General features: G+C 41.2%; 2 protein-coding genes across 5 annotated transcripts in view; one reads left to right on the forward strand and one right to left on the reverse strand.

Moving 5' to 3' along the window:
* The window catches only part of mfsd11 (major facilitator superfamily domain containing 11), a 45,214-nt gene extending 39,922 nt beyond the window's left edge, over positions 1–5,292 (reverse strand). The window contains exon 1 of the mRNA XM_070857640.1: positions 5,044–5,292. Coding sequence (XP_070713741.1) covers positions 5,044–5,139 — 96 coding nt within the window. The 5' untranslated portion in view covers positions 5,140–5,292. The remainder of the gene's footprint in view (positions 1–5,043) is intronic.
* A 446-nt stretch (positions 5,293–5,738) lies between these two features.
* Positions 5,739–13,114, forward strand: LOC139226694 (serine/arginine-rich splicing factor 2-like). Of its 4 annotated transcripts, none has more exons than XR_011587305.1 (4): positions 5,739–6,218; positions 7,955–8,271; positions 8,905–9,131; positions 9,577–13,114. XR_011587305.1 is itself a non-coding variant. In XM_070857642.1 (3 exons), the coding sequence occupies exons 1-2, from the start codon at positions 5,866–5,868 to the stop codon at positions 8,247–8,249; spliced, it is 648 nt and encodes a 215-aa protein (XP_070713743.1). In that variant the 5' UTR covers positions 5,739–5,865; the 3' UTR covers positions 8,250–8,271; positions 8,905–13,114. The 4 variants fall into 4 exon arrangements, 2 of the variants coding, with proteins under 2 accessions (XP_070713743.1, XP_070713742.1); XR_011587304.1 differs by lacking the exon at positions 8,905–9,131 and having other exon boundaries at positions 5,740–6,218; positions 12,276–12,391; positions 12,727–13,114; XM_070857642.1 differs by having other exon boundaries at positions 8,905–13,114.
* The last annotated feature ends 1,602 nt before the right edge of the window (positions 13,115–14,716 follow it).

The following is a 14,716-nucleotide window of genomic DNA, read 5'->3' on the forward strand; positions in this document are numbered from 1 at the left end:
TTTGAAGAGGGGGATGCTGACAGCAGGAGCACTGTACCGGATGAGAGGGACATCAGCTAGCATGGGGACCAGGAAGGGAAGTTGGGTGTTCAGTAATTTAGTGGGCATCGAGTCAAGAGAACAGAAGATGGGTCTCAAGGAGAAGCAGCTTGGGGAGGACATGGAGAGATGAGAGAAAATAGGGAAAGATGCAAATTTATGGCAAGGGCAGGGGGGAACCTTGGTTTGGTAGGAAAGGGAAGGGCTATAGCAGAGTCAGCTGAACAGATGGTCTCAATCTTATTGGCAAAAAAGTCCATGAACTCTTCACAGTTGTTGTTGGAAGTGAGGATGAAGGTGGCAAGAAAAGGGTTAAAAGGAGACAGTTGGTAGTGGAGAAAAGAGGCAGAGTGTTTTCTTTGCATTCCAAGAGTAGTGAGCAGTTTTGGCAGAGGAGAGCAGGGCCCAATTATGCTTGATGTGGGCCAGCCACATCTGACAATGAATGGCTAAACCAGTTGTGTGCCATATACTTTCAAGTCTGCACCTGTAAGATTCTTGGACTTGACAACAACTCTTGGCTGCAAATAATCTTTATTAAGTATGACCGAGTCTGGAACACACAATATCTTAAGCAAGTCATACAGAGAAATAAACAATATTATTCGCTTTTGCTCTAGGTAGAGAATGTCACCTTCACTAATTCTTTCATTCTTGTCTCTCTCCAAGAATTGTTTTTCAGTTTCCCAGCTGATCAGTTGTTTGTGATATGGGTTACCCCATTATCTGGGAGACCATTAACCACTTATTCAGTATTCCTTGCTAACTAAAAGAACTGAACTAAAAACAGAAAATGCTCTAAATGCTCAGCAGGTCAGGAAGCATCTGTGGAGAGAGGAACAGAGTTGTTTCAGGGCGATGACCCTTTGTCAGAACAAAGAGGGACAGTGGCAGCATGGATACAAAATTGGCTAAGTGACAGGAATCAGAGAGTAGTGGTGAATGGTAGTTTTTCAGACTGGAAGGCGGTGGTGTTCCCCAGGGTTTGGTACGAGGACCACTGCTTTTCTTAATATATATTAATGACTTGGATATGGGTGTACAAGGCACAATTTCAAAATTTGCAGCTGACACAAAATTTGGAAGTATAGTGAACAGTAAGGAGAATAATGAGTCTTCAGGAGGACAGACACAGGCTGGTGGAATGGATGGACACGTGGCAGATGAAATTGAATGCAGAAAAGTATGAAGTGATACATTTTGGTAGAAAGAATGAGGAGAGGAAATATAAACTAAATGGTACAATCCTAAAGGAGGGTGCATGAACAGAGAGACCTGGGGGTATATGTGCACAAATCTTTGAAGGTGGCAGGGCAGGTTGAGAAGGCGGTTAAAAAAGCTTATGGGATCCTGGGCTTCATGAAGAGAGGTATAGAGTACAAAAGTGTGAAAATGATGATGAACCTGTATAAAACACTGGTTCGGCCTCAACTGGAGTAGTGTGTCCAATTCTGAGCACCGCACTTTAGGAAGGATGTGAAGGCCTTGGAGAGGATGCAGAAAAGATTTACGAGAATGATTCCGGGACTGAGGGACTTCAATTACATGGATAGACTGGAGAAGCTGGCGTTGTTCTCCTTTGAGCAGAGTAGATTTGATAGAGGTGTTCAAAATCATGAGGGGTCTAGACGGAGTAGATAGAAACTGTTCCCATTTGTGGAAGCGTCAAGAACCAGGAGGACACAGATTTAAGGTGATTGGCAAAAGAACCAAAGGTGACACGAGGGAAAAACTATTTTACACAGTGAGTGTTTAGGATCTGGAATGCTCTGCCTGAAAGGGTGGTGGAGGCAGTCTCAATCACAGCTTTCAAAAGGGAGTTGGATAAATACCCGAAAGAAAAACATTTGCTGGGCTACAGGAAAAGAGCGGTGGCAGTGGGACTAGCTGAGGTACTCGTGCAGAGAGCCAACACAGGCTCAACGGGCCAAATGGCCTTCATCCGTGCTGTAACCATTCTATGATTAGAGATAGTAAAGGTTTTGCTGGGAACAAATGCATTGAAGGCCGAGGTAAGGGATGATCGAGCAGATCGGCTGCTGCAAAAGTATTGTGGTGATCAGAGTGCCAAAGGCTGGACAGTAGAGTGTTCCAAAGTACCATTCTAAGTGACTCAGTGTTTTTTTTCTCCAGAGGCGGCACAGAGGGATGCGAGTTTGTATGGGGGGGGGGGGGGGGGGGGGGGAAATGCGAATGGCAAGGGATAAACACACACACGCTTTCTCTTCAACTCTCTTAAGTGGAACCGTTACTGGTTAGCCTGTTAAAATTTATTTCTGAAACTATACTTGAAACATTCATTGTACATGGACAGTCATGGGGACTCTACAATTAGGCCCAACACTTCTGCGATAAGAGGTGGAAATCAGCTTGTGGTTTCTTTTGTCATCACTATCTAGTCACCCCTGCTGGAGCCTGCACTTTGTGGATGTTTTAGGTGCCAATATAATTGGACTCAGCTGTGAGAAAATACGCTCAGCCAAAAACTGGAACTTGGATGAGGTCCGGCTCCCCATCGGATAAACTCAGCCATTAGGGAAGCTTCATTTTAAAAAAATAATGCTCACATTATAATTTTACATTTACTCTTCCCAATCTGAACATACAACAGATCGTTTAATACAAGAAAATATTGATCTTCAGCTTTGGAAAATAACTCGACCTTCACTTCAACTATCTCATCACCTTATCTATCTTATCTGATCGCCCCTCTTGACCTCTCTGAGCGCATCTTGTCCAGGACAGCTACTTCCTTCTCCCTTGATCCTATTCCCACCAAACTGCTGACCACCCAACTTCCTTTTCTGGCTCCTGTGTTAGCTGACATTGTTAACACTTCTATCTCCTCAGGTACTGTCCCCTCTCCCGCAAATCTGCTGTCATCACACCTCAAAAAACCAAGCCACGACTCCTCCATCCTTGCAAACTACCGCCCAGCTCCAACCTCCCATTCCTCTCCAAAGACCTTGAACGGGTTGTCGCCTCCCAAATCCGTGCCCATTTTTCCCGCAATTCCACGTTTGAATCAATCCAATCTGGTTTACACGCCTGCCACTAGTACCGAAACAGTTCTCATCATTTAACAAATTACATCCTTTATGACTGCGACAAAGGCAAACTATCCCTCCTCATCGTTCTCTACTTGTCTGCAGCCTTTGACATCATTGACCACTCTATCCTTCTCAAACACCTCTCCACCGTCGTCCAGCTGGGTGGGACTGCACTCGCCTGGTTTCATTCTTATCTATCGAATTGTCGCCATAGAATCACCTGCAATGGCTTCTCTTCCCTCATCATTACCTCTGGCATCCCCAAAGATCTATCCTTGGCTCCCGCCTATTTCTCATCTACATGTTGCCCCTTGGCGATATCATCCGAAAACACAGCATCAGTTTCCACATGCACCCTATTGACACCAAGCTCTACCTCTCTACCACTTCTCTTGACTCCTCCATGATCTTGAAATTGTCAGACTGTTTGTCCGACATCCAGTTCTGGATGAGCAGAAATGTTCTCCAATTGAATAATGAGAAGAGTGAAGCCATTGTTTTCAGACCCCACCACAAACTTCATTGCCCCCCCCAATTTCTGAGGCTGAATCTGACAGTTCGCAACCTTGGTGTCATATTTGACACTGAAATTAGCTTTTGACAACATATCTGCAGCATAACTAAGACCGCCTATTTGCATCTCTGCAACATCAACCGTCTGCATCTTTGCCTCAGCTCATCCGCTGCTGAAGCCCTCATCCATGCCTTTGTTACCTCTAGACTGGACTATTCCAACACACTCCTGGATGGCCTCCCACATTCTACCCTACGTAAACTAGAGGTGATCCAAAACTCAGCTGCTCGTGTCCTAACTCGCACCAAGTCCCGCTCACCCATCACCCGTGTCAGCTGTGGCTCAGTGGGTAGCACACTTGCCTCAGTCAGAAAGTTGTGTTCTCAAGTCCCACTCCAGAGCACGTAAATCTTGCTTGAGAGAGGTGCAGTCTTCCAGATGAGACGTTCAACTGAGGCCCCTTCTGCTCTCTCAAGTGGACGTAAAAGATTCCACAGCACTATTTCGAAGAGGAGCAGGGCAGTTTTCCCCAGTGTTCTGGCCAATATTTATCCCTCAATCAACGTAACAAAAAACCCCAGATTATTTGGTCATCATCACATTGCTGTTTGTGGGAGCTCGCTGTGCACATATTGGCTACCGCGTTTCCCACTTTACAACAGTGAATACACTTCAATAAGTACTTAATTAGCTGTAAAGCACTTTGAGACGTCCGGTGGTCATGAAAAGCGCCATATAAATGCAACTCTTTCTTCCTGTGCTCGCTGACCTGCATTGGCCCTTGGTTAAGCAATGCCTCGATTTCAAAATTCTTATCCTTGTTTTCAAATCCCTCCATGGCCTCGCCCCTCCCTATCTCTAATCTCCTCCAGCCCCACAACCCCCGCCCCCCCCCCCCCCCCCCCCAAAATGCCTGCACTCCTCTACTTCTGCCCTGTTGAACATCCCTGATTATAAATCGCTCAACCGTTGGTGGCTGTGCATTCTGTTGCCAGGACCCCAAGCTCTGAAATTCACTGTCTAAACCTCTCTTTTTTTCTTCTTCATGATGCTACTTAAAACCTACCTCTTTGACCAAGCTTTGGTCACTTACCCTGTTTTCTGCTTATGTGGCTCGGTGCCAATTTTCTTTGCATCTCATACTCCTGTAAAACGCCTTGGAGCGTTTAACCACGTTAAAGGCACTATTTAAATACAAGCTGCTGTTGTTGTTGTTGTTATCAGTCCCAAACCTACAGTCTCAAATATACTTCGTATATACTGCCTACTAACTCACATTAGATAGTAGAGATTTTCAGAACAGATACTAAGTTTGTATTAAAAGTATCCTATAGTAGCACAAAACGATTTGAAAAACTTTTAAGAGTCTATTAATTCCTCTCACCATCAAATAAAATGCTATAAGTACCCTGGATTCAGGTCCAGGTTCCAAGCACTCACCTCAATATTGCCGCAAGTTTGAAATGCGGTGAAAACGAACATAAAACTGCATCCCAAAATTATGACATTCATGAGTTTTATTCCTTCTGGTGTCATTGTTAGCGTCTGGATATTTGCTGGTTAAGCTGCCTTTCTGTATAATAAAGTATCGTAAATGCCGCTTTGTAAAGAGTCAAACTTTAAAGAGATTTTCTTCCCAATTGTAGACCACTAAATCGGCAGCAGGACATACTTCCGCCTCACTGTAAAAACAAGGCAGTCAGGTGACAGGTTGCAAGCCCCTGAGCTCAACTGCCCAGCACCGGAAACGGCGCGCGCAAGCGCCACAATAGAAGCCTCCGTCAAAACGTGTAACTTTCTGGTGAAGTCGATTGAAATCGGTATTTTAAAGTCGCGGCTGATAGTTACATTTCACGACGAAGGCTGTGTGTTGCGCGGCTCGCATTAAGAATCAAAGCAAAAGGCCGGTGGTCGGCGTCGATCCACCGGCTGGAAACTACAATACCCAGGAGGCTCTGCGTTTTCGAATGATTTATTTCCGGTGTGGAAAAAGGAAAATTATCGACAGAAATGAAAAAGGTTGATTTAAAATATAAGCCTGCAGAGAGTTAATTCTGACAGCTGATGAAAGGTTTATTTTTGGTTATTGTTTGATTAGATATTTTCCCAGTTGGGATATGCTTCCGGGTGAGGTGGCCGCCATCTTGTGATTGTGGCTGGCTCAGGCGTTAGTTTGTGGCGGGGTTTCGCGCGGATCAAACGCCAGCTCCTCTTATTTTTGAAACAATAAAAAAAACATTGCCGCTGATTATCTAAACAGCGATGAGTTACGGTCGCATGCCGCCCGATATTGAGGGGATGACTTCGCTGAAGGTGGACAACTTGACGTACCGCACGTCGCCCGAAACGCTGAAGCGCGTCTTCGAGAAGTACGGCAAAGTGGGCGACGTCTACATCCCCCGCGACCGCTTCACCCGCGAGAGCCGCGGCTTCGCCTTCGTCCGCTTCCACGACAAGCGCGACGCCGAGGATGCCATCGACGCCATGGACGGGGCGGTGCTGGACGGCAGGGAGCTGAGGGTGCAGATGGCCCGCTACGGCCGCCCGGCCGAGTCCCACCGGAGAGGCGGCTCGTCCCGCCGGTATGGCGGCTCTTACGGCCGGAGAAGCCGCAGGTTGGTTTTTTCCACCCCACCTCCCCTACCGCCGCCGAGGGGAGGGAGGGGGGTGGGTGCGGGTTTTTTTCCCCCGAATTTTCTGCGGCAGACTGAATGTGTATTAAAGCCGTGGACCGGCCCGGACTGTCCAATTAACTTTTTTTTGAATAAGGCCAGCGATTAGCTATAATGGGTGACCTCTGTACGCGGGAACTTACTTTCTGAGCGAGGTCAAGCATCGAATTCAAACATTCAACAAGTCGTAGCCCTGGCAGTTTGCCTGGAAAACGACAGTGATTTTGGTTCCACTTCAAAGCAAAAGGCTAGTAAGAGTTTTTGAGTCGTCTCAAAGTATACATTTTTCCATGTCCTTTAGAAGATACACGTTATCCTTTTAAACTTTATCTATTGTAGTCCCATCTAATCGATAGGGCGCCGAGGGAGGCTCTGTTTTCACAGGCTGCTCTAGACGGTTATTAAAAGTTGACTATTTTGTTGCACTTCTTGTGATAAGGGTGTGCTCCCTGTGCCTGGCAGTAAAGGATTTTGTGCTATACAATTATCACTGGTACTGTGAAAGAGCAGTGCTTCGGTTGAAATTGAGTTAATTTCGTTTATGCATGGTGTAACAATTAACATTTGGGAGAAAGTTATCGCAAAAAGCAGGTGACAACATTGTTCTTTTTGTTTTGTTGGGATATTAGAGGGAGAGTTGACGTTAATTGAAAATATTTTTCCGAAATTAAGCATGCCCCATAAAAATCTATTGTACAACATTAGTTGGGAATTTATTTTGGGTTTCTAATGGAATCCACCTTTTAAATGTATTTTCTGAAGTATGTTTTTGTTATAATCTAGTTTATTTTTCTGTTCCATGTGTCCCATTTTTTTTGAAACACGTTTTCCTCATTAGGTTTGTACATGACAATGTACTTTACTACTTCATTCTGTGTAATTCCCTGGTGGAGTGGTGGTATGGTTCCAGACCATTCCTACTATTGTCCTACATTGATTTCTCTGGGCGCTATATCTTTCCTATTTGGGAAGGCTGATACTTGGTGGTTCTGCATTCTCCCTGATGGCAAGGGATATGGGGTGCGGGCAGGAAAATGGAGTTGAGGCCAAGATCAGATCAGCCATGATACTGAATGGCGGAGTAGGCTCGAGGGACCAAATAGCCTACTCCTATTTCTTATGTTCTTATGCTTGGCATCTGAGAATTACAGGTGTAAAGTTGCATTTAATTATTAAATTGTAGTCAAATGGGATAACTCCCATAAACTGAGGCTTAAGTTTTCCAGTCTCAATTTCCTTATTTGCCTAGGAATGTTTACGGGTTTCAATATAAACTAAGTGGAAATGGAAAGCTTTGTGTTATGTTGAGTTTAATGAGCTCAGCTGGTGTCACCAGCTGCTATTTGGTTAGGGAAAGACTGATCATTGTGCAACAATGGCTATTGGAGAGTGCACACGCCTGGATTTCAGGCAATGGCAGGTTCATGCGCATCTTCAGTGTTACCCCATGGTTACATTTCCTGCCAATACTTACTAATGAGTGCATATACAAGTGAAAGGTAAGATATTGAAAGTTGACCATCACCTAGGAAGCTAGATTTCAGCATAAGTAAATACCTTTGTGAGGGTGGGAAAGTGGCAAACAATAGCTTTGTGACTAATACTCATCAGCGGTATATCATATTTTTAAACCTTTTTTTCACTTGACTAGTTTACTAAAGATATCCTTTTCCCCCTAGTCCTAGAAGACGACGTCGATCTCATACGAGATCCAGAAGTCGAAGCCGAACTCGGTCAAGATCTCGCTACAGCAGATCCAGGTCTCGCTCGTTTTCTCCATCAAGATCCCGTTCAAAATCTAGATCTATTGAAAGATCAAGGTCCAAGTCGAAGTCTAAATCGAAGTCAAGATCTCAGTCCAGATCAAGGTCTAGAAGTGGATCTCGGATGTCTCAAGGGTCAAAGTCGAAATCCAGGTCGAAGACCCCAATTAATTCAAAATCTCCACAGATTGATGGAATTGAATCACCATAAAAAAGTGGTAAACTGCATCAAAGTGAGTAAATACACTAAAGTGATGGAATTGTTTTTAGGATCTTTTACATTGGGTAACAAAGCATATTTGTCTGTGGTTTTAGGGAGAAGATAGAACAAATATCTCGATTATAATTTATATTAGTTGTATTAAAATACTGTGTAACCAATGGAAAAAATATTCTTGATGCCCTTTAACACTTGACTTGCAGTAGAATTCAGTCATTGGGAGAATTTTCCTTAACTACCATACTGTGCTGTTGAAACCTTTGCGTATTCATCTGTCGGCATGCACTGCTGTTCACTCAACTCAAACTTTCGTGCCTGGATGCCAATCCAATCCAAATAATACTGCTGGCCAAGTACTTCTGTGTAATCATTTGTGAGTTGATGACTTCACTTTTGATAAGCAACCAGGAGTGTAAATTGTGTAATTTCCTCTGAGATTAGTGATACTGGCTGAGAATTTGCAAGGTGCCTCGCCCAGCTGGAAATGTTGGGGTTCCCAAGACAATGTGATGCTGGTAATTCCCCTTTGTCACCCCCTGTGCATCATTAAGAAGAAAACACATTAATTTCCCCAGAGAATATCCTTGCTTTTGTATAATTGGTTACAAGGAATTGTTTACTTTAACTTGCATTTTTTCCTATTTAGCAGGGGTACTGGCCTGGAGGAGTTGCTGTGCCCAGCAGTGTGAGAGCTGAATGAACAAACAGGGAAATTACAGGGTTGCTGCTGTCATGATCCCAAGATACTGCCTCTTCTGATAATTTGGCTCCTTCACACTTCAGGCACAGTAACTTTTTCAAACCATTTCCTTAGTTTGTCATCCACATTCACATTTGAACAAAAGCAGCAGAAATAGAAAATCAGAAAGGCTGGTAATACATTACATTTCTTTTCTTTTAAAGAAGTAGTGGTATAGACACTAAAATTGAGCTCAGTATGTTGGACCAAAAAACAATTTGTAGTGCGAGAGAGAAAATAAATGTTAATATTTTATGACCGATTATGTTGATTAAGTTAGTTTGCCCGAAGTAACATTTTAGTATGTAGAATTGATATAACCTCAAAACAATTGCGATTATTTGTGTATTTAATTAAGTTGTCAATTTTTCCAAGGATGGCACTTGGTGCTAGCAAATGTCTTCAAGTCTATCCATTTCTATTAAAGATAGTAATTGGATAATGAGGATAGTTTAAAGTAATTGCATATAGTTGTGTACTGCTGCAATATCACTGCACATCCATTTGGTTTCAAGATTCTGTTGCATGAATACATTGTCTGTGGTGGGCTTAACCTTTAATTTTTCAAATCCTGAAAAGTTTCTGTAACAATAGCTCCAGAAGGGTTTTAGCCTTTGGAGAGTTCGTGAGCCCTGTTGCACTCGAGTTCTGCTCCCAAACTGACTCTTGCGAAGAGCCTTGCTGTCTGAAGTTTAATGGTAGGTAAAAGCTGCTGCTGGAGATAAGTGTGATTCTGAACAGAATTCAAGTAAAAACAGAAAATATTAGAATTATATAGGAAGGCTGTTAGCATCTGAAAAGAGAAAACAGTGGTTAATGTTTCAGCTTGAGATCATTTGTTAGAATGAACAGAATGGTCACTATCCCTGGCAAAGTCTTTTCATTGAATGCTGCTCCTGTCCTCCAGCATCCTGAGTGATGGTTGATCTCAGCCTTTATGCCTTGTGTACTTTTTTTTCCCTTCACCACTTTCCCCCACTCCCAGTGCAATCAGATCTTCACCTACAGTCTGCACCCATCTTCTGTTCCCAACAACGGAACGTTTGAGCACAAACCATTATGTGCACAATACTAATGAGATTTTTCTGACACTTGAATACTAAGCAAAAGCAGTCTGCAGTTTAGTAACGCTGTTGTGATTTTAGGGCTTCATGAGATTTCCATGCACAAATATCCTGATGTATCCATTTAAAATTCATTGTTTGATCCTACTTGCCCATTATTTTGTATATTTTAATATTCTCCTTAACCACCAAATTGTAAAGCTCAAGTTTCTTTGCCCTTTCTTCATAGTGTCTCTACTTTCATTGTAGTAGGTTATCTTACTCCGTATTCACAATTCCTCGCTTTTGGAAGTTAAACACTGTTGTGAAATTACTCTATTTCGAAAGTGAAGAAATTTGGTTTTCATTTTTAAATGTAACTTTTTTGTTTGCAGTTCAGCCAATCAAGCTTTAAATATTTGGAGAAACAGGAAAACTGTTGGTTGACGTTGCAAGTTAACTTTTTAATATTGAATTTCTACGTTGCTGACTGCAGAGCACAGTGCTGTAGATGCTACAAAATTAATGGTGACGTTACATCTTGCTACAGTGTTTTCAAATTTCACATTGTAACAGTCTGACTATTTTTTATCCAGAATAATATTTGAAATTATTGCACGATATGAGTTAATTTCTCTGAACAATTTTATGTAAGATGAGAGTTCATAAAATTTCTCTTTGGACAGAGTTCAAAATCCTGTTCATAGTTACTGTTGTAATCTATTTACATTCGTCCATTAGCAACTGTAATATTTCCAATGTCACCATTTAATGATTTCAAAGCTTACATCACAGTACATGGCATAAAAGTCTTGGTCCCTAAAATTTGAGGATGCATTTTTAATATGCTCTTGAGATGGGCATTTTGGCAAGGCTGCATTTATTACCCATCCCTAGTTGCCCTGAGAATGTTGTGCTGGACCGCCTTCAATTGCTGCAGTCCTTGTGATTTTGACACTCCCGCAATGTTAGATAGGGACTTTGGATGTTGACCCAGCGATGATGAAGGAACAGCTATTTATGTCCCAAGTCAGGATCCTATGTGACTTGGGGATCTTGGAGGTGATGGTGTTTCCATGATTTTGCTGCTCTTGTTCTTCGGGGCGGTAGAGGTCATGTGGCAGGTAGGTGCTGTTGAAGTAAGCTTGGTGAGTTGCTGGACTGCATCCTGTAGACTATATATACTGCAGCTGCAGCACACTGGTGGTGAAGGGATGGAGATTGAGTTCAATGGCGGGGTGCTGAGCAGGCGGATTGCTTTGTCTTGGATGGTGTCACTTTTCTTCAGTTTTGTTGCGGCTGCACCCATCCAGGCAAGTGGTGAGTATTCCATCACACTCCTGACTTTAAAGTGTGAGATTAGTATACATGTTGAAGTCTTGGATTACTAATACTTTTACACAAGTCAAGTATAGATGTATTAAAATCAACTGGGCTTTATAGCATTGAAATGATAAGATTTAAATGATAGCGTCTACAACTTGTAATATTTTGTCCTAAAAGTAAAATAACTAGGAACTATACCTGTAATATAGACTTGCATTTCATTCAGCCTGATGAAGGCAATGGTACTGCTGAAGCATCCATTTTCTTTGCTTGAGCAAGTATGATGATTTGGTTTAACTTTTTAAAATTTGAGATTTAACATTAATCTTGCAATCTAAGTAAAATAAAGCGCATTATTTGCAGTGAAGTTTTGCTGAAATTGTAGCAACATATCTAAATTCCTGCATTGTCTTTTAGGCTTCATAGATAATATTGTAGCACTTCAATTGATAGTGAAGGAGTATTAAGCGTTGTTTTCTGGCACTTATTGAGGCAATGCGCAGAACCAAAATTCAAAAATGGAGCTTCTAAAGAATTTATGTTGGATTGTGTTATTAAATTACATTGTGCTCCAGAAATGATAACTATTATATTTATATTCCATTTGTGTAGTTTCATTCACATGATTCATCTTTACTATTACTATTCATCTCCAATACCATCTGACCTGAAAGTTGCCCCCAAAATCCCTTAAATGTCAATTTAATGAATTGTGCTATTTGGGGATGGTGCATTTTTATTAATTATCCTGTTTTTAAAAATAGAAGGAAAGGCTTCGGTATTGATCAAGTGAGCCACATTTATATTAAGTGTAACTTTTACAGTTCTAATAAACATTGTTATTTTGGATATTTTTTGCAGTTGTGAAATAGGATATACCTTTTAAACTTTAACCTCTCTTTGTTCTAGATATTCTGGATGGCTGGAAGATTTACATGGTAGATGTCTTGCAAGAAATACCATCTCTTGCCATCTGTTTAAGTGATGGAGAGACCTTCCTAAATAAGCAGTGATCTACTTAAAAGGTTACTATAACATCATTGTTTATAATAGGTTTTGTCAGTTTAAGTCTTGAATTTAAATTAGTGTCTGAAAAGGCTCATTATATGTTATGTGCCATTTGTGTTGCTATTACTTAAACTTCTTACAATTTAGTGAAATATTCGACTTCAGGTGCATTTTGGCTTGGATATGTACATAAGGTAAAAAGCATGGAACGTATTTCCAGGTTTTGTAATGTTTCTTTCTGTATACTGAAGTAATTATCTTCTAAATTTCAACTTTGCATATGTCTTTTTTCCATTTTTTTAAATTTCAGTTCAATACTAATCTTATTGTCTCATGTATTTTTGTGCACTAGGCGCAGTTGTGTAGCAGTTCTGTAAAGCGGGTTAGCTGTAAGGTGGCGTGTTGCAGTGCAGTGCAGAGTGCTTGGCTGTGTCCTGTATTCTCCTGATTGCTCCTGTAATGATGCCTTGACGTGCAGAAAATATGGCTGTCCAGTAAAATGCCTGTCAGCTGCACCTCCAGAGACGTGGCTGCGTGTAAATTATGGAGCAGGCAGTAAGCACCTTTAGCTACCTTGTTTTTGTACATGGTAATGTGGTTTTTACATTTACAATTGAAACATACTGTTTAGAAAGCTGTTAATTTTGAACTTGATTGTAATTAACAGTTATATTTGCTTCAGTACATAAAATCCTGTACATCTTGTATTTCTGTAATGATATTAAAGATTTTTTTCTTGGTGTTAATTGTTCTATATTTATGACCATTGGTGCTGTACTTAGAAACTACTTTTTAAAAACGATCATGGGATATTGACATAGCAAATGTGAATGATTGCTTGATTGAACCACTGTAAATTGTTTAGTGTGGATGTCTTCTCCGGTTTTATAAATTTGGTAACTAATATGCTCGTTCTAAATTCAAACAATTCTATGCAAAACAAACTAAGAAATCTGTGCTGAAGCCTAAGATCTCCAAATTTAGAGAAAAGTTAGCCTTTTACCTGCTTTGAAAATAGATGTTTCTAGTAAAACTTGCATTTAGCAATTTTATGTAAACTGAAACTATTCTTGTAGCAACTGTGTTGCACTCAAAACTTGGTCCAAAACCCTTCCATTTTTTTTTTAACCCAGCTTTTTATCTATTGCCTATTTGTACTAGTGAGTTTTGCTGCACTGGAAATTGTGTGGTTCAAATGTAAAAACAACATCCTGTTTCCCTTGGAATTGTGCTCATGCTACAAAGCACAAAATTCAGGTGTCTGATAATAGATCACTTTTTAAATTTCAGTTGGACCAAAATTTGCCACATGTGCTAAGCTGGTCATTTAATACATCCTGGAGGGGAAGCTTCTTGTCTGGAGCCCAAAGCACTTCTGTCCCCCACAAAGGGGAAAATGCACACCAAGCTTATTGCTGCATTGTATGTAATGAATAAACATTGGGTTTCTGGTGCGATGGGTTCTACAATGCTTGTATTGCAGAGTGAATGTCATGGCACCAGTGAAAATAAATCTACAATTGCGCTTGCAGTTGTTTGAAACTCTCATGTCTCACTTCTAGCTGCTGGAGATTTTCTTGGTGGCTGGGAAGATATGCAGAAGCCAGGGAAGGGAAAATCACATTCTGTTCCATGGGCAAAAATATCACCACCAGAGGTGTGGACATACCTTGCTGCCCTGGCATCAGTGATGCTGGAGGTGCTGGATAAATCACCTCTTTCGGTCTTGCTACCTCTGGAGATAACAGCAGCAGCTCAATTACTTTGCAGCATTGTACATTCATTATAAATGTTTGTTTACTAAGGTTACATAGATAATACTCCATGTTCTGGATGGGTCTGGTAAACACTTATTTTGTACATGTATAACTAGATGTTATAATTTGTGTTTCGGACACTGAAATTGCCTTAAGGATTTTACGGTGTAACACAACAACCAGTGGTGCACTATGTTGGCCATACTGTAGCACCACATGAATAATAAAACCAGGAATTTTAAGAGTTTAAAGAATAATGCATAGGTTGGAATGTTGCATTTGGTAAGGTGGAAACTGGTGATGCATTCCCACCCGGTAGGTATTTTAGTAGGGGATCCAATGTGTACTAATCACAATGATTAGTGTTTATCTGATACACTGAACTATAATTCAGGGTGATATTCTTGCATGTAAGTGGGAAATTATTGCCCTGAAAATTGCTCATTAGTAAATGCATTGAATGTTTTACAGCACAAATGTGCTCCTTTAAGTTTAACTGTTCCTGTAGAACGTGTACTAGATATTCAATGCAGTGCACACCTGTATAGTTTCATTTGGAAATGCAATTTGTATTGTAATTTTTAC

The sequence above is a fragment of the Pristiophorus japonicus genome, chromosome 16 (assembly GCF_044704955.1).
Source record: "Pristiophorus japonicus isolate sPriJap1 chromosome 16, sPriJap1.hap1, whole genome shotgun sequence".
Lineage (NCBI taxonomy): Eukaryota > Metazoa > Chordata > Chondrichthyes > Pristiophoridae > Pristiophorus > Pristiophorus japonicus.